Genomic DNA, 22,973 nt, shown 5'->3' on the forward strand with positions numbered 1-22,973 from the left:
ATTAAATTTGGAGATTACAAATGGGCTAATGCTTCTGTTAAAATAATGAGAAGAATTTCAGACAAATGTATGAAGCGTTTGTATGCATGTCCTACATTATGATTTAGGGTTATAATATTAAACAAGGTTTTACCTTCACATATTTAATGGTGGATATATGAGTTATTTTGAAGTCTAAATTTATTAGAAGGGATTCGAATGATATAAACCTTGTGTCTCATATTTGTCAGGTGTTTATTATTTATTTGTTTATTTTGTACGATTCCTGTAGAGACCAACAAACTAAGAACCAAATTTACCCAATGACACCAATGAGGAAACCAATGGATGAGATTTCACTTTTTCTCCTTCAAAGCTAAGAACAATTTCAGATAGAATTGCAGCTCCTTTTCTTTCGAAGATTTGGCCACTGAGCCTCATCTGACAGCAGCTCTGAACCAACCAGAGTTCCACGGGCACAGTCTTCACCAAAATGGTGCACTTCTGCAGAACTTCCTCAGCTGTGTTCACAACAGTCTTGATGGCATGGATCCACCTTGAACACCTTTATCCAAACCCCTCAGTAACATCTCTGACCAGCACCAACCATACTGTGCACAATTAGTTCCTTTCAAATAAATGAAGCAGTGGCAGTAAACTTATTTTCCTTTATCCCCACACCCAGATCCAGCTTTTGTGTTCCTTCAGTTTTTCTGCTCTGCACCATTGGTCATCTGAGCTAAGATGGCTCTGTCTTTTATTTAGTTTTGACCAGTTTCTATTTTAGTTTCACTAGAAACTTGAAGGTTCAGTTTTCCTTTCAGTTAGGGTCTGACCCAAAAAATACAAACTTTTAAATCGGGGTCAGTGCACCTGACAGAACATTCGACGAGTCATCTGTTCAGACAACAGCTCATACACACTCCCCCACTGGTCCTGCAAACAGTGGATTCCATCACAAAAATCTTTAATGGAATAAATTGCAAGAAAAATATTGGTTTAATGGACGCATTTTAATAAAATACAGGGAATAAAGTTAGGACTATGAAGCTACTTAATGTTTTACAAAAAATGTGACCAGAAGAGTTCCATAGTGATGGTAAAATTTTGTAGGCACTTCACAGGAGATATTTCTGGGGTTATTTTGTCAGATTGCTCTCCTGTGAAGCACTTTGGAATGTTTTCCTGTGTTAAAGGCTCTGTATACATGCAAATAGGTTTTTTTTGAAAGAAAACATAGTTAAAGATAATTAAAGTTCAATAACAGCCTCGAGTTATAAATTACATTGAGGTTAGTTGTCTTATTAGCCATGTTGGTAATGATAGGGACAGACTTAATCGTTTGAAGATTTTGGATCTGAAGGTTAATTGTGATCCTGTGACTAACAATGTAATATCAACCTTTTTTATTTACACAAGTTTTTATTGGCTTATATCCTGCAAAGTGTGTTTTATACTTATATTTCTGTATATTGCAGTAATATATTTCATAATATGCTGCACCGCACACTTAAAATTGAAAGGTTAACTTTTTAAATGCATTGCGAACAATGAATAATTTTATAAGTGTTGTTTTAATGCAGTTAGAAGAAGTATTCCTGCAATGAATTAGGGAATTTTAGACACTTTGCTAAACTGGAAATGGTGTGATATGCACGTTTCATTTTTCTGTATTTCCTATGGTTATGTTAGGAACATTCATGTTTACATAAACAGTACTACTTTTGAACCTATCATGTGACTTTTTTGCTGCAGCGTAACAGAGAAAAAATGCACTGATGTAGGAAAATGTGTGTTTTTGGCAGGAGAATATCAGTTGGAATTTAGCAAAGCAGTTCAGATCTACATTTATGCCAAGTGAGTCTTCACTGTCTGTTGTTTGTTTGTATTTCATAGTCTTGGGGTGAATATACTTTAATATATTAAATCCATAACTAACCAGAAACTTTCAGTTAAATCATATTATTGGGGCTGTTTATTTCCCCTTCATTTTGTGATATGGAATTGGTTTGTCACAAAATACAGATTTAATAGAAGGAAATCTTAAGGTTAAATCTTTGAAAGATCAGTATCAGTATTGCAGATGTTCATGACTGACAATGAGGGAGGTATAGTTTGCTTGTACTGGTGAGGTATTAGTTAAAAATTAGTGGCAACAATTTCTATAGTGCTATAGGTGGCTCATTAGTGAAGTTTCAGCCATGGCTTTTAGTTGTGCCAGAAGTTCTGTTTTTAGATAAGTATATAAAGTGTGCTTGCAAATGGTATTAGGAATGTGTAGTTCATTGAATTTTTAATTTGTAATTAAATGGGCGTGGATTTAAATTATTTTATGGTGCACATTTATTTTCAAAGGTATTAAGGAACAAAGGCAAGGAAGGAAACTTATTGCAATTTTTATTAATATACTCAAATCATAAATGGATGTGTTTTTACTTTTTCGCAGCATTCATTTTGGATTACATTTTCTCACCAGGCTTTCCTTCACATTTAACTCTTCTCCCTAAGCTGCATAATTTGTAGCTGAAAGGAAAAGCAGGTAGCCAAGGACATCTTCACAATCTTTGCCAAAGCCACTGTGTGGCCAGTTGGTGAAGAATGCTGAAGTATAATCAAAGGTGAAAAGTTTGCCAGTTTTTTTTTCTTTCAATTAAGCACTTGATCACTATCCAGTGGTGCCATCTACTTGCCTTTTGGAGAAGTGTGAAAGCTGATGCCAACTAAAACTGGCGTTTATTGTATCCTTAACTATATTGTGTAACCATATTTGCATTCAGTTGCTTCCTGTGCCACAGCAGGGCTTTCTAATTGATTTTTTCATGAATGTAGACACTCGCTGTTAGTGAAAATGCTATACTTTTCCTAATTATCAATAACGTGGATACACAAACCTTAGGAAACTTCTTTAGCAGCCTACAGCTCCTCTTACTATTCACCGAGATTTTATTTCTATTATATATTCCATTTTGTATATTATTCTGATTGATTACCCCAATTTAAGAATAAAGGTGATGTGACTTTGCAAACTTTTAATTAATGTTGACTGACTCACTGAACTCTAAAGCTATAACTGTGCCATATCCCTCTCAATAAGTCAGCACAGGAACATCCATGTTTACTTTTGGAGCCCGTCTGGGAATCTGACCTTTTAAATGTACATGTTTAGAAACTTTATCAATCGAGTTTATCAGGCTTATTTTAAGCTAATTGGTTCTGCCTTATCTTTGGTCCCAGTGAATCCGTGTAGAATGGTTACTTAACTGTATTGCTCAGGTATTCCAGGATAATCATCTTAAAGTTTTTCAACTTTTTAACCTGTAATTATTGTTGAGTTGAAATTTTTTTTTAGTACACCAAAGTTTGATTTGTAGAAAAAAGTCTGGTTATTACTGCACTAAATTGCACCCGCAATGGTTTATTTTGCAGTCCAACAGTGCAACATCAGATGCATGAATGGTGGCTCCTGTGCTGAGGATCATTGTATTTGTCAGAAAGGATATGTTGGAACTCACTGTGGACAGCGTAAGTATTGTTACAGATTATTTTTATTATTCCTTAAAATCAGATTTTAAAAATTTGTTTCCTTGGGCTGTAATCTTAATTTTGCAAATGTACTTCAAAATAATGCAATAGCAATGTTTTGTTTAAGCAGATGGTAGGGGACCCAATTCTGACCCTTCTTCCTTCTCCCACTTCCAGAAACAAATTTAAAAAGAAATAATTAAACTGAGCTCCTAATTCAATATGCTTCAATGCATATGTAATCAACTACTGTTTGCATTCCCATTACATTTATTTACGTAATAAAAACAAAAAATGCTTGAAATACTCAGCAGGTCTGGCAGCTTCCGTGGAGAGAAACAGTTAGCATTTCATCAGAATTGAAGAAAGATAAAAATGTAAGAGTGTTTAAGTTGTTGGAAAGGGGGAGAGGTCAGGAAGAACAAAAGGAAAGCTTTGTGATAGAGTGGAGGGCAGGTGAGATTAAATAACAAAAGAATTCATGATACAACAGCCAAAGACAGTGATAATGGGTATAGTACAGAAACAAAAGTTGTGTCCAAATGAGGCATGAGTGGCTACATAGCAACCATATGAACGCAACATGATGGGAAAGAAAGAAACAAGACAAGACCAACCCAGCAAAACAAGAAAGAAATTAAAAGAAAACACATAGAACAAGATGAAGGCAGAGGTTATGATCTATACCTACTCCTGCTCCTAATTTGTATGTAAAGCTGTTGAACTCTGTGTTGAGTCCAGAAGGCTGCAGAGTGTCGTCAAAGAATATTTCCTCATTTAATTAAATTATCAAAGTCATTGCTGATTTGACATTTTAAGTATCTTAGAAAATACATTTTAAACTATTTCCTTTGTTCCCATCTAATAAAACATGACATGCTCCTAGGTATCTGCCGTTTTCTTTTGCTGCAAATATACAGCTGAGGGATGCAGAAGAATGGACAAGATGATCTGGATACTGACTTTCCCTGCCCTTAACCTGTGCTGAGTACTTCCCACAATGGTCTGAGTTGGGAACTTGCTGTCTTAGGGGCAAAGAGCCAAACTTGTCCAGGCTTTCATTGTTTAGCTCATTGTTATACTAAACCTGATGGGCTCCCAACTTTTAAACAGTTGCTATGTTTCTACTTACTCATCAGTTAGAACATAAAATAAGAAATAAGAGCCAACAAGAGAGAATCTAACCATCACCCCTTGACGTTCAATGGCATTACCATCACTGAATCCTCCACTATCAACATCCTAGGGGGGTTACCGTTGACCAGAAACTGAACTGTACTAGCCTTATAAATACTGTGGCTACAAGGGCAGGTCAGTGGCTAGGAATCCTGTGGTGAGTAACGCACCTCCTGACTCTCCAAAGCCAGTCCACCATCTACAAGGCACAAGTCAGGAGTGTGATGGAATACTCTCCACTTGACTGGATAAGTACAGCTCCAACAAGAAGCTCAACACCATCCAGAACAAAGCAGCCTGCTTGATTGGCACCACATCCACAAACATTCACTCACTCCACCGTCAACACACAGTAGCAGCAGTGGGTACCATCTACAAGATGCACTGCAGGAATTCACCAAGGCTCCTTAGACAGGACCTTCTAAACCCATGACCACTACCATCTAGAAGGACAAGGGCAGCAGATAGATGAGAACACCACCACCTGGAGGTTCCCCTCCAAGTCACTCACCATCCTGACTTGGAAATATATCGCCGTTCCTTCACTGTCGTTGGGTCAAAATTCTGGAATTTCCTTCCTAACAGCACTGTGGGTATACCTACACCACATGGACTGCAACAGTTCAAGAAGGCAGCTCATCAACACTTTCTCAAGGGCAACTAAGGGTGGGCAATAAATGCTATCCCAGTCAGCGAAGCCCAGATCACATGAATAATAAAAAAAAGGGCCATTTGGCTTTTTGAGTCTGCTCTTCAATTCAGCCAGATTGTGGCTGATTTTCTACCTCAATTCCACTTCCTGCACTATCCCCATATCCCTTGATCCCTTAATACTCAAAAATCTGTCAACCTTGGTGTTGAATACACTGGATGATTGAGCATCCACAACTTGCTGGGATGGAGAATTCCAAAGATTCACACCCTTTTGAGTGAAGAAACCTCTCCTCATCTCAGTCTTAAATGACCGACCCCTTATTCTGAAACCGTGGCCTCTAATTCTTGGCTCCTTAGCCAAGGGAAACGTCTTCCCAGAATTTATCCTTTCAAGCCCCTGAAGAATTGTGTCTGTTTCAATGAGATCACTGCTCACTCTTCTAACCTCTAGCGAAGAAAGGAATGGTCTACTCAATCCCTCCTCTTCGGACAACTCCCTCATCCTAGAATCAATCTAGTGAACCTTGGTTGCATTTCTTCTAAGATAAGTTTATCCTTCCTTGGGTAAGGAGGCCAAGACTATACACAGTACTCCAGGTGTGATATTACCAAGGCACAGTATAATTATAGTAAAGACTTCTTTACTTTTGTGCTTCAATCCCTTTGTAATAAAGGCCAACATACCATTTTCTATTTGCACTCTGTACATACTTATTAACTTTCTCTGATTATGTACAAGGATACCCAGATCCCTCTGTGTATCACTATTTCCCAGTTTTTCACCATTTAAAAAATGTTCTGTTTGTATTTTTCTTCCAAAGTGATAACTTTGCGCTACTCCACATTATATTCCATTTGCTATGTTCTTGACCTATATCCCTTTACAGCCTCTTTGCACCCTCTTAGCAGCTTAACTTCCCACCTAACTTTGTATTATCAACGTAGAAAAGTTTCATGCATTTAATTTATATAGTATTGGTAGTTTTCTACTTTTAACCTTACATAAGTAAGATTACAGTTTAACCTGTTGTACAATTTGTAAGCTGCTAAGTATGGGGAAAAAAGTTAACTCAAATACAGAGGGGTCAAAAGTTTTCCTTTCTCCTCTTGCCCCTCTCTTTGCTTGGATGCAATTCCAAAGGCATGAATTGCATTCTAATGACCTTTTTAAACGTCTGAGCCTTCATGGTGAGTGTTAAGCTATTTTACAAGTGCAGGGGCAGGGGTGGTGTGGAGAGTAGGGAGCAGAGGATTTGATCCTTGTCTAATGCCTACATATGCAGTTCCAACAGAGATGATCTTTTTCCTGTCCTAACCCATAGCTGTTGATGCCATTTGTTGTGCCCTACCACAGCATGAATCAGAGCACAAACATTTGACATTTTGGCTTAGCTTCTCACGGAATAAATTATTTTTTAGTATAGAATTTACTTTGATTATTATCTTCCTGAGTTGTCATATTAATGACCTTCCATTTTGTTCTACATAACTAGTAGGAATTGTGCAATAGCACTTGCTCCTTTAACTTTCTTTGATCTCATTGGGAAAACATTAGACTTCCACTGTCATAGGGGACCACTGCTATATACTGCAGAATGTATTGTTAAATGTAAAACTTAGTTGTGGTCTCTGGATTTCCATGTGCATGAAACAACCTTGCTTGATGGGACAAGCAACTGATGTGCTGTCATCCCTTCACTGTTCTATTAATGGGGTGCATGTGACAAGAGATTCTGTAGCGCTTTTACTCCACCCTAGCCCTCCCTTTCTGCATGGAATGCTATTGCCTTCATTTTGAATGTTTCACTCCCTCCTCCACAACTGCTTAAAAAAAATCGAACTCACCATTTGGGAAGCACAAACATAAATCTAAGTACTGTCACTCATCAGTAGAAGACATAGCGTTAAATCACTGACTCCTTTTATAAATAATTTTCTTCAATAAAAGAAAATTCTGCTTCTTGTAGACTATAAATTTCTGAAGTCTCCTTGCTGATCTATCTTAGGCTGCCTTATCTATCTTATTTGCTCATCTGTCTCCATAACTACTACTCTGTCCCTATCTACTGTCCCTTTCTTTACAGAGTTCCCATGACTGTTACCCACTGCCTCTTCCTAAAATGAACTGCAGGGTCTCGGATGACTCAGCATTATCTTTGGACACAACCTACATATAAGAAATAATATAAGGCAACAATTGTCAACTGAGTTTTCAAGAAGGAAATCATAAACACCTTTCAAAGAACAAACCAAGATGGAAAATGGCAAGCAGTCAGAGAAACGTTTGATAGACTAATGATTAAGGAAGAATTTTTAAGAATGCCACATAAATATCCAGCGTTTGCTACTATCTGATGTATTTTCCTACGAGGGAATCCACTGACAATCAAAATGGAGATTTGGGGTGATTTCATGTCACGGGAACATTAATTAGTGGAATTATTAGTGCAAGATCAATGATTTTTATCTATATCAAACAGGATTGCTGAAGTTTCCTATGAACTGATCTCTGAGATCTATTGTTCATAAAGATTAGCAGAAGAAAATTTATACAGTGGAGGGAGGAGGGGATAAGGTGATAGGGAAAATGAAGAAGCTGGCTTTCAACCAATTTAGATAAATTCGACAAAGTACATAGTATGCTCATGGACCACTTATGGAAAGAAATAATAAATTGATTTGAAACAGTGCCTCTTTTACATATACTTGGAGATATTAACAGAGCAACAGAAACGTTGCTTATTGGAAATGGTTGCTCGTGCAATAAAAAGGGAGACTACCTTGGCTTGATGATGAAACTTCTTGTCCTCTGTTATACCTCCAGTATTTTTGTACCTGTGACTGTACAACATTTGCAGGTTGTAGCTCAAATGTCACAACCATCATTACCTTCAACTGTTGTAATTGGAGAGAGTGAACTCAGTCCTGTTTTAATCTCCAGTATTATGTTTTCAGATGCATGATACTATGTTGTGCATTGCAGTTTATCTGCAATTAAAAAAATATGGTTGATCTAAACTGCTCTCTGAGCTCAGTTGTATGAAACCACCACAAAAAAATCTAATAAGAATAAAACTGGATGGACCACCTGGCAATGACCTGGACACCAGCCATGACAAAGGCACAACCAGCCCAGCCGACCCTGCAAAGTCCTCCTTGTTAACATCTGGGGATTTTGTGCCAAAATTGGGAGAACTAGCCCCCAGACTAGTCAAGTAACAGTCTGACATAGTCATACTCAGGCAATCATATCTTTCGCCAATGTCCCAGACTCTGTCATCGCCATCATCACTATCATCACTGAGATGAGGAGAAATTTCTTCACCCAGAAACTGGTGAGCCTGTGGAATTCGCTACCACAGAAAGTAGTTGAGGCCAAAACATTGTATGTTTTCAAGAATGAGTTAGATTTAGCTCTTGGGGCGAAAGGGATCAAAGGATATGGGGAGAAAGCGGGAGCAGGCTATTGAGTTGGATGATCAGCCGTGATCATAATGAATAGTGGAGCAGGCTCAAAGGGCTGAATGGCCTACTCCTGCTCCTATTTTCTATGTTTCTATCCCTGGGTATGTCCTGTTTTATTGGTAGGACAGACCCCATCAGAGATGGCGGCTAGGTGATACATGTTTGAGAGGGAGTGGCCCTGCCAATCCCCAACATTGACTGCAGACTGCGTGATGTCTTATGGCACCAGATCAAACATGGGTAAGAAAACCACCTTCTGATTACCACCTACTGACCTCTTTCAACTGAAGAATCAGTACTTCTCTGCTGAACACTATTTGGAGGAAATGCAAAGGATACCAAGGGCACAGAATGTACTCCGGCTGGGGGTCTTCAATATCTATCACCAAGAGTGGCTTGATAGCGCCACTCCTGATTGAGCTGGCTGAATCCTGAAGCTCATAGCTGTCAGATTGGACCTGTGGCAAGTAGTGAGAGAACTAACATGAGGGAAAAGCCTACTTCATCTCATTCTCACTAACCTACCGGTTATAGAATCATAGAATGCTTACAGCACAGAGGAAGCCATTCCACCCGTCATGTCCATGCAGGGTCTCTGTTAGAACAACTCACCTAGTCCCATCCCCCTGCCTTTTCTCCATAGACTTGCACTTTTTTTCTCTTCAGGTAATTGTCCAAATATCTTTTGAAAAGCACAATTGAATCTGCCTCCACATTGTCAGGCAGTGCATTCCAGATTCTAACCTCTTGCTGCATTTTTTAAAAAAAAAGCTTTTCCTGAAATCGCCATTGCTTCTTTTGCCGATTGTCTTAAATTGGTGCCCTCTGAATCTTGATCCTTCTGCTAATGGGAACAGTATATCCCTATCCACTCTGTCTAGATCCCTCATGATTTTGAACACCTCTATCAAACCTCCTCTTAATTCTTTCAAGGAGAAGAGCCCACGTTTCTCCAATCTACTCATGTAAGTGAAGCTTCTCAATTCTGGAACAATTCTCGTGAAACTTTTCTGCACCGTCTCTAATGCCTTCAGATCCTTCTAAAAGTATGCCCAGATGTGGACATACTATTCCAGTTGAGGCTAAACCAGTGTTTTATACAACTTTATCATAATTTCCTTGCTTCAATACTTCATGCCCCCACATATAAAACTTTATCCTGTATGCTTTATCAACCACTTTCCCAACCTGCCCTGTCATCTTCAATGATTTCACGGAATCACAGAATCATTACAGTGCAGAAGGAGGCTATTGTCTCTCCACTGACTCTCCAAAAGAGCATTACGACTTTGTGTCATTCTCCTGCCATTTCCCCATAACCCTGCACATTGTTTCTATTCAAATAATCATCCAATGCTTTCTTGAATGCTTGATTGAACCTGCATCCACCACACTTCCAGGCAGGCAGTGTATTCCAGACTTGAACCACTCACTGAGTGAAAAAGATTTTTCTGACATCACATTTGCTTCTTTGGAAAATTGCTTTATATCTGTGCCCTCTTGTTCTTGACCCTTTTACAAGCGGGAACAGTTTCTCCCTATCTACTCTATCCAGCCCCCTCATGATTTTGAACACCTCTATCAAATCTCCTCTTAGCCTCTTCCCCTCCAAGGAGAACAGTCCCAACCTCTTCAATCTATCTTCACAACTGAAGTTTCTCATCCCTGGAACCATTCTTGTAAACCATTTCTGCACTCTCTCCAATGTGTTCACATCCTTCCTATAGTGTGGTGCCCAGAACTGTATGCAGTATTCCAGCTGAGGTCTAACTAGTGTCTGATATAAGCACAGCATAATCTCCCTGCTCTTGTACTCTATGCCCCTATTAATAAAGCCTAGGATACTGTATGCTTTATTAACTGCTCTCTCCACCTGTCCTGCCACCTTCAATGATCTATGCATATATACACACAGGTCCCTCTGCTCCTGCACCCCCTTAAGAATTGTATCCATTATTTTATATTGTCTCTCCAAGTTCTTCCTACCAAATGCATCACTTTACACTTCTGTGCATTGAACTCCATCTGCCACCTATCTGCCCACTCCACCAACTTGTCTATGTTCTTTTGAAGTTCTATACTGTCCTCCTCATAGTTTAGAATGTTCCCAAGTTTCGTATCATCTGCAAACTTTGAAACTGTCCCCTGCACACCAAGAGCTAGATCATTAATATATATATCAGGAAAAGCAAGGGTCCCAATACCAACCCGCTCCACTCCAAACCTTCCTCCAGCCCAAAAATATCCATTCACCATTATCCTCTGTTTCCTATTACTCAGCCAATTTTGTATCCATGTTGCTACTGTCCCTTTTATTCCATGAGCTATAACTTTTCTCACAAGTCTGTTGTGTGGTACTGTATCGAATGCCTTTTGGAACTCCATGTACACCACATCAACAGCATTACCCTCATCAACCCTCTTTGTTACCTCTTCAAAAAAACTCCATAAACACTATTTTCCCTTTAGAAATTTTTGCTGGTTCTTCCTAACCAACCCATATTTTTCTACGTGACTATTAATTCTATCCCAAATAATTGTTTCTAGATTCTTGCCCATCACTGAAGTTAAACTGACTGGTCAGTAATTGCTGGGCTTATCCTTACAACCTTGTTTGAACAAGGATGTAATGTTTGCAATTTTCCAGTCCTCTGGCACCTCCTCTGAATCTAGAGAAGACTGAGATTATGACCAGTGCCCCTGCAATTTCCTCTCTTACTTCCTTCAATATCCTTGGATGCATCTCATCTGGTCCCGATGCCTTGTCGACTTTTAAGTACCCACAATTTATTCAACACTTCCTCTTGAACTCTTCTAGTGACAGAGTTTCCTCCTCTGTTACCGTGGCTTTGGTAGCATCTGCTTCCTTGGTAAAGACAGATGCGAAGTATTCATTTAACGCCTCAGCCATGCCCCCTGTCTCCATATGTAATTCCCCTTTTTGGTACCTAATCGTCCCTACTCCTCCAACCACCTACAAAATTCTAACAGGACTAGACAGAGTTCAGATGCAGGAGGGATGTTCCCGATGGTGGGGGAGTCCAGAACCAGGGGTCACAGTCTGAGGATATGGGGTAGGCCATTTAGGACTGAGATGAGGAGAAATTTCTTCACCCAGAGAGTGGTGAGCCTGTGGAATTCATTACCACAGAAAGTAGTTGAGACCAAAACATTGTATGCTTTCAAGAAGGAGTTAGGTATAGCTCTTGGGGGCGAAAGGGATCAAAGGGTATGGGGAGAAAGCGGGAGCAGGCTATTGAGTTGAATGATCAGCCATGATCATAATGAATGGCAGAGCAGGCTCAAAGGGCCAAATGGCCTACTCCTCCTAGTTTCTATGTTTCTATATGTGCGCAGTGGATGACACACAGGAATACCTTTATATAAAAAAAGGCAGCAACAACACAATTAGTATCCTGTTTCTCCACTCTTTAAAAATTGAGATTGCAACTGTTCTGCAATAAGTTATCAGTCATAACTTGAATGTAGGTGCATATAGTACTCTGGTTAATTGGAATAAGCCAGTGGTTTTAAAAAAAAAATCTCTTGGTGCTGGTGGGAATTGCAGCCAAAAGCAGAGCAGCTGGTCACAGAGGTCTTCAAATCATCTTCAAGCATTTGACAATTCAGTTATTACTTTCTTGGAGTACCTCAACCTCCTTAGACACTATTCCTCAAACCTCCTTAGACACTTGTTCTCAGTTGGTCCTTTATGTGACATTCTGACCTGCGAACTGAGTTCAGTTCCCATATTTGTTCACAGCTTGGATATACTCCTTGGAAGGGTATTTCCATCTCACTTCTGAAGTTATTGTTAATTCATGGTGATCTGCAGCATGCACTGCATGCATTCTGCAGTAGCATGCACAGCTGAAAGGAATTTCTTGATTGTCATTGCTGCAGTTATTTAATAGGCCACCTCTGTCAACTGGCAAGGCAGTGGATGGAAAGTGAATGACTGGACTGAATTGAAGCATCCCAGCTGTTTTGTGCAAAGATTTGCAGCTTCTGTTCTGATGCTGAGTGAAATGTGATCAATAATTTCTGCCCTTGTATGGTATGAGGGTAACTCTCTTTTAGACAACTCATCCAAAAATCCTGGCACAAAATAGTAATCTGAACTGCCCTCAGGATCTGTCTGAAAAGGGAGGTAGAAGTTGACAGACTTCAGGAAACCTGCTCCTTTGGAGTTCTTTACTGATGCCAAAACAGCTTTCTGCAAAGGAAGATGACTTGTGTCTTAAATCAGTTTCATGGGAAGTTCTTAACATACCGTTTTAATATCTATTATCAATCCTTAGTGTTTGATTTTATTTCCCATTAGCAGAGTATGGCCCTGGGAGGCATAATAATAATAAGGTTTCTCATTTTATGCTTTGACGTGCAAGAAATTAGTTTGTTGATCTGTCTATAAAATATGCTTGCCATCAATTTGCATAATAAGTAATCAAAAACTTGCTAAGTACAGGATTTAAATGGGCTAATGTTGGACCAGCCCTGTCTGCCCAGCCACAAATATACATCTTTAGCAAAATAACTTCATTATAATTAATAATTGTGCACATTAGGCATGTTGTATGTGATTTCATATTGAAGTGCATTTTCTGAGGGTTACAATGAATGATCAATTTGTTGCATTACTCTGCTCATAATCTTAAGATAATATGTTGAATGTATTGTGCTGTTAAGAATTATACTTTCATATTATAATGCACTGGTCCAGTGAGTACTGAACACTGTAACACGTAAATCAGTAAAAGTAATTCAGTTTTGTCAGGTTTTTGCATGCTATACATTATCCATGACCAGAAAATACAGGGCCAGTTGTGCATTTATTTCCTTGATTAAAGCTGCCTTTGTGTGAAGTTTAAAACTATAAATGTAACACAGCTTTAGCATATTTGGAAAAATAGTCAGGACTGATGGACACAAATGCTTAACCTTTTTTGTAAGGTGAAGCGGATTTTAAATGATTTTGCAAAATTAAATATTTTTCAGCTACCTGTGAGAATGGATGTTTGAACAGTGGAAGATGTGTCGCTCCCAATCGATGTGCCTGTACATATGGATTTACAGGAGCACAGTGTGAAAGAGGTAAGGCGATTGGTGCAATAACAGATTCTAAACTTGACTGATTCCTGGGATGAAGGGGTTAACTTATGAGGAAAGGTTAAGCAGGTTTGGTCTATACCTGCTGGAGTTTAGAAAGGAGGAATGATCTTATTGAAAAATATATGATTCTCAGGTGGCTTGACAGTGTGCATGCTGAGAGGATGTTCCCCTTGTGGAGGAGTCTAGAACTAGGGGACACAGTTTAAAAACTAGGGATCTCCAATTTAAGACTAAGATGAAGAGAATTTATTTCTCTTGAGAATCATTACCCTGGAATTCTCTTCCCCAGGGAGCAGTGAGGTTTGGTCACTGAATATATTCAAGGTAGAGCTAGATTTTTGATGGACAAGGGAGTTGAGGGTTATGAGGGACAGGCAGGAAAGTGGAGTTGAAACCACAATCAGATTAGCCATGATATTATCGAATGGCAGAACAGGCTTGAGGGGCCAAATGGCCTACTCCTCATTCTTCTGTTCTTGTGCTCATTAATAGTCAGAGTACTATCTTAACATGAGATCTATTTCCCGTTTTATTTGTTGTTGCCTTGTAGTTGTCAGCAATTGTACTGTTTACCCATTTTGGTTTTTACGATCCTGGTTACCACCGTACTAAAAACATATTGTAGCTACTGAAAAATACAAAAGAAAATGATTTAGGGGATGGAAGGATTTGATTATGAAGAGTGATTATGTACATTGAAAGAGAACACTGAAGGGTGATATGATGGCTGATATTAGGATTCTAAAGCGGATAGTTAGTGTAGACCATATCAAGCTATTTCATCTTGCCCAGAACAACTTGTGTTTCACAGAGGTAAATTCAAACTCTAATCTGTGGAAGTAATAGCTCAGTGATAAAAGTGGTCAATCTCAGGGCGATGGTGGAAGCAGTTTGTATTGAATTAAATGCAAATTAGATATTTGGGAAACAGTACATGAATAATTTGAGACACGCTATGGTAAGTGTATTATTTTTTTGGAGAAACAGGTGATTTTTGATTCCCAAAGTACTCAATCACTAATTTTTCTGCTTTTCATGCCTGGGCCTGCTGTTACAGATTGGATAGAGTTTGATTGTTATGATTAGTTAACAACTCCAGTTTTGTTGTACCATGCAACTGTCAGGATGGTAGTAGACAAATTAGGTAGATCTTGACCATTTTTCGTTGAATCTTGTAGTACAAAAGGCTTGTCATTCCTGTGCCAACTCTTTGAAAGAAGTATCCAAATTTGCCCTGCAAGCTGATCCTTTTTTCTGCAAGCTGGTCATCTAGTATATGATTGCCTTTTGAAATTTCCTCTGGAATCTGGTACAGTACTGAAACAACTCTTATCAAAGTCACATATCCTATATGACTAACAAAGACAAACTATCACCCCCCCCCCCCCCCCCTCCACCCCCGACCCTTCCCCATCCTTCTTGACCTGTCTACAGCCTGTTGATCCAATGCCTGTCCGTTATTGTCCAGCTGGATGGGGCTGCACTCGCCTAGTTCCACTCTTATCTATCTAATCATAGCCAGAGAATCACTATCGATATCGTCTCTTTCCGTTCCCTCACAGTTACCTCTGGTGTCCCCAAAAGATTTATCCTTGGCAGCGTCCTATTTTTTATCTATGTGCTGCCCCTTGATGACGTCATCTAAAAACATGTCAGTTTCTACATATACACTGACAGTACCAGCTCCACCTCAGATTCACCTCTCCGGACTCCTCCATGGTCTCTAAATTGTCAGAATGCTTATTCAACATCTAGTACTGGATGAGCAGAAATTTCCTCCAGTTAAGTTTCAGAAGATTGTAGCCATTATCTTTGGACTCTGCCACCAACTCTGTTTCCTCATCACTGCTTCCATATCTCTCCCTGACAACAGTCTGAGGCTGAACCAGATTGTTTGCAACCCTGCTGCCATATTTGCTTTCAACCACACATTGTGCTGTCAGTAAGACTGTCTATTTCCACCTCCGTAACATTGCCCGTCTCTGCCCCTGCCTTAGCTCTACTGTTGCTGAAACCCTCATCCATGCCTTTTTTATCTCCATACTTGACTATTCTAACACAGTCCTGGCCAGCCCCTCTCAGCCTACCTTCTGTAAACCTGAGGTAATCAAATGCTCTGCCCATGTCCTAACTCGTGTCAAACCCCTTTCACCCATTGCACCTACGCTTGCTGACCTACACTGGCTCCCGGTTAAACAGCACCTCAATTTTAAAATTCGCACCCTTGTTTTCAAATCCCTCCATCGCCTGGTTCCTCCCTATCTTTATAATCTCCTTCAGCCCTACAACCCTCTGAGATATCTGTGCTCCTCTAGTTCAAGCTTCTAGGCATCACCCAATTATAATCGCTGCACCATTGGTGGCCGTTCTTCAGCTGCCTAGCCGTAAGCTCTGGAATTCGCTCCCTAAACCTACCTTCCTCTCTACTTCTATTTTCTCCAAGCTTTTGGTCATCTGCCTTAATATCTCCTTATGTAACTCAGAGTAGTATTTTTACAATGCTTCTGTGAAGTGACTTTGAACGTTTTATTACGTTAAAGCTGCTTTATAAATACAAGTTGTTATTGTGCAATAACCCTAATGGCAGAAATTGTCAATTTATTAATATATTTTCAGATGTGGTAATGTATGTGTGAGCAACTGTATAAGAAGCTTGAGTGTTCTCAATTTTGATAATTCTTGATTATAATTAGGAAACAGCAACTAATGAACCTAAAATAAGCAGTACTTAACCAATTTCCAGCATCTGCAGTATTTTGCTTTTATTGGATGATTATGGTATTATTGGATGGTATAAGGATGATTTGACTTCCTTTTTTGGGCTGTGTGATGACAAAAAAAACAAGACAGGCCTCTCTTAAATTCAGCCCAAATCTTGGATAAATTAATCATAAAGGTGCCAACAGACTGGCATAGGTTATATTTATAATACCAAATTCAGTTCTGCATTCAATAAAAGCAAAATACTGCAGATGCTGGAAATCTGAAATAAAAACAGAAAATGCTGGAAAAACTCAGCAGGCCTGGCAGCATCTGTGGAGAGAGAAACAGAGTTAACATTTCGAGTCCATATGGCTCTTCTTCAGAGCTGAAAAGTCAATTGGACTCAAATGTTAACTCTGCTTCATCTCTCCACAGATGCTGCCAGACCTGCTGAGTTTTTCCAGCATTTTCTGTTTTTCTGTCCTGAGTTTGTTTCGTTGACTAGCCCAGAAATTATAGCGTGATATATTAACATGTGAATGTTTTATATGTTCTTATGTTGAACTACATTTCCATTTAAGTACACATGTTGGCCTGTTTATTTTGAAGTGGTTAATGTCTTTATTAAATTATCTGTTAAAGTATCACTATCATTTCAAGCTAATATAATAGAATTACCACTTTTGGGCTAATATCTAAAAAAGATATTACTTTTCACTTTTTCCATTCTATCCAATGAGCAGACAGGTGACTTGCTCCAAAGTCTCTGTGAATGCTGCCCAATACCTGAGCATGTCACGCATTCCCGGACATGAAAATATCTGGAGTGATGGATGACTGATTGATTGTTTCTCCCACAATGGGACAGTAATTGATCTTTGCTTCCAATGACTCCATGGGTGCAGTGCCTTCTTACATAAGAGCTGTACCCTATGTGGAACTATTTAAATTCTGGTGAGCATTGCCAGCTAGAAGTGACATAGTTAAAACATTTTGTTTTTCAAAAAGTGTCTAATGAATGATTTGAAGTATGTAAGTATGTTTTTTGAATGTATGTTTTGTGGTAAATTGCTGACCTTATCAAAGTGAGTTGTGCCAATGGTGGATATTGGAACACCTTCCTGACAATAACATCAACTACTTCCATGTTTGATCTACCTCAAAATAGACATAATCCTAATTTTAGAAGAGAACGCCTTATTTCATCAGTGTTACTATTTTTCACAACAGTTATTTTTATGACCAGTATATACTCCTGTGAGGTTGTATTTCCAACTTGCTTTTGTACAAAAATGATAAAGGTGTTCTAAATTTTTACCAAAGGAGGAAAAGTGAAGAAGTAAAGTTGACCATCACGTCTCAACTATTTACATACATCAAGATGAGAGTTATCAGTGCTAACAAACCCACACTCTGTCCTGTGTCAGTAATTAGCAACCAGTTATAAATCTCTAAACAAGTGGTGTCATCAAGAACAATGTGAGTTAAAATCATTTTAGCCAAGGTTGTTTCACCCAGAAGTGAAATCTCTCTCATTAACAGCACTGTGGGTGTGCCTACACCACATAGACTACAGTGGTTCAAGAAGGCAGCTCACCACCACCTTCTCAAGGGTTATTAGGGATGAGCAATAAATGCTGGCTTAGCCAGCGATGCCGACATCCCATGAATGAATTAAAAAAATGTAATCTTCTGGACATTTTCAAATACATGGTACATCCAGAGATCCACAAGTAGCACTGTCAGTGCCGAGCTCTGCCCACTGTTATACCAAAACTACTTCATTTCTAAGAGAAACCTGAAAATTGCTGCTGGCGCGAAGTCAAGTTTCTGCGCATTGAGTTACTGAGCACTAATTTTGAATGCGGTTAGCCTGTACTTTCTAACTATTTTTGCATGCTTCCAAGTTGTTATACAGAGAGTTTGTTCTGTATAAAACAGTACTGTGGACGTATGCACAGTAATTAAGCTTATTATTGCTGGCATATGAAATTTGCTAGCATATTAGGTAGTTGAGAGGAGCGTACACCATATTCCAGTGCTACTGTGTAGCAAATGTGTGTGCAGCTAGCTCTCCTATTGAGTTGGCATTTCAGGGGAGGCTTAATTGAAATGTATACGCTTTGATAAATAACTGGCTTCTTGATTGTTGGCACACTCATGCATTCTGCCTGGGTATATGTTGCAGAATTGAGTCAGGTATACGTGCTGATACTGTTGTGCTCCAGGTTTTAAGATAAATTTTCAAAAGTCATAGACACTGCTGAGTGATGTAGCCATGTTATAGCACCATATTACATGCAAATTAAGTTTAGTTAGTCCAGTGATTTCTTTCCTTTTTTTTGTGTATCCTTTCACCCTAAGGTTTTTTAGGTGGCTGAGTGTTAGCACTGAATATCCTGAGTCAGAAGATTGCAGATTCAAATTTCACTTCAAGCTTGATCACATAATCTAGTCTGACACTTTAATAATCTTCTCAAGGAGTGCTGGATTGTCAGAGATGCCAGGTTTTAGATGAGCCATTAAACTAATGCCCCATCTGCTCCCTCAGATTAAATAAAAGATCCTGTGGCACTATTTGAAGAGTATTGGTGTTTTCCTTAGTGTCTTGGTCAATATTCACTCCTCAACCAAAATGACTAAAAAACATTATTTCTTTGATGTTTTGGGACATTGTTGAGTGCAAATTGGCTACATTACAAAAGTGGCTATGCTTCAAAGAGCACTTCATTGGCTGTAAAGTAAATTGGGACATCTTGAGGTTCTGAAAAGTGTTGAAGTATAGTATAAATGCAAGCTCTTTATTTTCTTTCTCTCTCGCCGCCACCTGCTGATTTGTAGGATGAACGCCTGGTGGTGGCCATGGTTTGGCTGGGCTGACACCAATTGTGTACAGCCTTTTGTTGAAACTATCTGCTCTGCTTATTTTAAAATATTTGCTTTCTTCTGCTGGTCTGAATGGTCATTCTGATTCGTTGAGTTGACCACAGTTACATCTGCCATCTCCATACCTAGTTGATATTTCTCTGGTATTTTCACTCCTGTTGCAAATAATTTTAGCAGATAGCCAATGAGCAACAAGCAAGGAAATGTACATAACAATCAAAAAACTTGCACACTTTTGATTTTTTAGTTGGTCAGAAGAAAAGCAAAGGTTAAAGTACATGTGCGTACACTTTGCAATTGAGCTGAAATACCATGCCCAGCAATGGTATCTATTCCTCCATTTCATTTATAAAAAAATGCAATTAATGGCATCTGCATTCTCGAATACCCACATGTGGCTAGTGATAACATGATCTAAAATATCATCTGGACTTTTTGACAAAACAATTATGTTTGTGGATTTGGCGCCAATCAACTTTGTCCTGGATTATGTCAAGCTTCTTGTGTTGTTGGAGCTACACTGATCCAGGCAAGTGGGGAGTATTCCATCACACTCCTGACCTGTGCCTTGTCGATGGACAGTCTTTGGAGAAACAGGAGGTGAGTTACATGTCACAGGATTCCTAGCCTCTAACCTGCCTGCTGTAGCCACAGTATTTATATGGCTAGTCCAGTTCAGTTTCTGGTCAATGGTAACCCACAGGATGTTGATAGTGGGGGATTCAGTGGTAATGCCATTGAATGTCAAGGGGCGATGGTTAAATTCTCTCGTTGGAGATGGTCATTGCTGGCACTTGTGTGGTGCGAATGTTACATGCCACTTGTCAGCCCAAGCCTGGATGCTCTCCAGCTCTTGCTGCATTTGGACATGCACTGCTTCAGTATCTGAGGAGTCGCAAATGGTGCTGAACATTCCACAATCATCAGCGAACATCCTCACTTCTGACCTTATGATGGAAGGAAGGTCATTGATGAAGCAGCTGAAGATGGTTGGGCCTAAGACACTGCCCTGAGGAAATCCTGCAGTGATATCCTGGAACTGAGATGACTGGCCTCCAACAACCACAACCATCTTCCTTTGTGCTAGGTATGACTCCAACCAGTGGAGAGTTTTCCCCTTGATTCCTATTGAGTCCAGTTTTGCTAGGGCTCCTTGATGCCACACTCTGTCAAATGCAGCCTTGATGTGAAGGGCAGTCACTCTCACCTCACCTCAGGAGTTCAGCTCTTTTGTCCATGTTTGAACCAAGACTGTAGTGAGGTCAGGAGCTGCGTGGCCCTGGTGGAACCCAAACTAGATGTCATGAGCAGGTTATTGTTAAGCAAGTGATGCTTGATAGCACTGTTGAAGACTCCTTCAATTTACTGATGAGAGAGAGTAGACTGATGGGGCAGTAATTGGCTGGGTTGGATTTGTCCTGCTTTTTGTGTACAGGGTATACCTGGGAAATTTTCCACATAGCCAGGTAGATGCCAGTGTTGTAGCTTTTTTTTTATTATTTACAGGATGTGTGTTTCACTGACTGGGCCAGCATTTATGGCCCATCCTTAGTTGCCCTTGACAAGGTGGTGGTGAGCTGCCTCCTTGAACTGCTGCTGTCCATGTGTTGTAGATACACCCACAGTGCTGTTAGGAAGGGTGTACTGGAACAGCTTGGCTAGGGGTGCACAAGACTTCTGTACTATTGCAAGTACATTGTCAGGGCTCATAGCCTTTGCAGCATCCAGTGCTTTCAGCCGTTTCTTGATATCACATGGAGCAAATCAAATTGACTGAAGACCGGCATCTGTCATGCTGGGGGACCTCTGGAGGAGGCAGAGATGGATCATCCACTTGGCACTTCTGGCTGAAGACTGTAGAAAATGTTTCAATCTTATCTTTTGTTGTCTTGTCACTGTTGTGCTGGGCTCCCCCATCATTGAGGATGGAGATATTTGTGGAGCCTCCTCCTCCAATGAGTTGTTTAATTGTTCACCACCATTCATGACTGAATGTAGCAGGACTGCAGAGCTTAGATCTGATCCATTGTTGTGGAATTGCGTAGCTCTGTTTATCACTTGCTGCTTATGCTGTTTGGCACACAAGTAGTCCTGTGTTGTAGCTTCACCAGGTTGACACCTCACTTTTAGGTATGCCTGGTGCTGCTCCTGGCATGCCCTCCTGCACTCTTCATTGAACCAGGGTTGATCTCCTGGCTTGATGGTAATGGTAGAGTGGGGGATATGTCGGGCCATGAGATTACTGGTTGTGTTCGAGTACATTTCTGCTGCTGCTGATGGCCCACAGCGCCTCATGGATGCCCAGTCTTGAGTTGCTAGATCTGTTCAAAATCTATCCCGTGTAGCATGGTGGTAGTGCTACACAACATGATGGAGGGTATCCTCAACGTGAAGGTGGGACTTTATCTCCACAAGGATTATGCGGTGGTCACTCCTACCAATACTGTCATGGATAGATGCATCTGCGGCAGGCAGGTTGGTGAGAATGAGGTCAAGTATGTTTTTCCCTCTTGTTGGTTCCCTCACCACCTGCTGCAGAGCCAGTCTAGCAACTATGTTCCTTTAGGACTCGGCAAGCTCGGTCTGTGGCGGTGCTATCGAGCCACTCTCGGTGATGGACATTGAAGTGTGAGGTGATGCATTTTGGGAGGATTAACACGGCAAGGGAATACACGATGAATGGCCTGACCCTAGGAAGTACAGAGGATCAGAGGGACCTTGGTGTACATGTCCATAGATCCCTAAAGGCAGCAGCACAGGTAGATAAGGTGGTTAAGAAGGCATATGGGATATTTGCCTTAATTAGCCAAGGCATAAAATATAAGAGCAGGGAGGTTATGTTGGAGCTGTATAAAACGCTAGTTAGGTCACAGCTGGACTACTCTGTGCAATTCTGGTTGCCACACTATAGGAAGGATGTGATTGCACTGGAGAGGATGTAGAGGAGATTTACCACGATGTTGCCTGGACTGGAATGTTTCAGCTATGAAGAGAGATTGGATGGGGTAGGATTGGTTTCCTTAGAGCAGGGAAGGCTTAGGGGGGACCTGATAGAGGTATACAAAATTATGAGGGGCATGGATAGGGTAGATAGGAAAAAACATTTCCCCTTAGAGAAGTTGTCAAAAACCAGGGGGCATAGATTTAAGGTAAGGGGCAAGAGGTTTAGAGGGGATTTGAGGAAAAATCTTGTCACCTAGAGGGTGGTTGGAATCTGAAACATGCTGCCTAAGGGGGTGGTAGAGGCAGGAACCTCACAACATTTAAGAAGTATTTAGATGAGCACTTGAAATGCCATAGCATTACAGGGCTACGGGTCAAGAGCTGGAAAATGGGATTAGAATAGATAGGTGCTTGATGGCCGACACGGACATGATGGGCTGAAGGGCCTGTTTCCATGCTGTATAACTCTATGATCAAGTCCCTTGCCACCCTCAGTGCTTTCTCCATGTGATGGTCAACATGGAGGAGCACTG

At 40.1% G+C, this 22,973-nt stretch overlaps 1 protein-coding gene across 2 annotated transcripts in view; it reads left to right on the forward strand.

Moving 5' to 3' along the window:
- LOC144670111 (fibrillin-1-like) overlaps positions 1-22,973 on the forward strand; it is a 580,847-nt gene that overhangs the window by 14,851 nt on the left and 543,023 nt on the right. For both annotated transcript variants that reach the window (XM_078532542.1, XM_078532544.1), the window contains exons 4-5: positions 3,406-3,501; positions 13,795-13,890. In XM_078532542.1, the coding sequence (XP_078388668.1) occupies positions 3,406-3,501; positions 13,795-13,890 (192 nt within the window). The remainder of the gene's footprint in view (positions 1-3,405; positions 3,502-13,794; positions 13,891-22,973) is intronic.

This window comes from Cetorhinus maximus, chromosome 30 (assembly GCF_964194155.1).
Source record: "Cetorhinus maximus chromosome 30, sCetMax3.hap1.1, whole genome shotgun sequence".
NCBI classification, from domain to species: domain Eukaryota; kingdom Metazoa; phylum Chordata; class Chondrichthyes; order Lamniformes; family Cetorhinidae; genus Cetorhinus; species Cetorhinus maximus.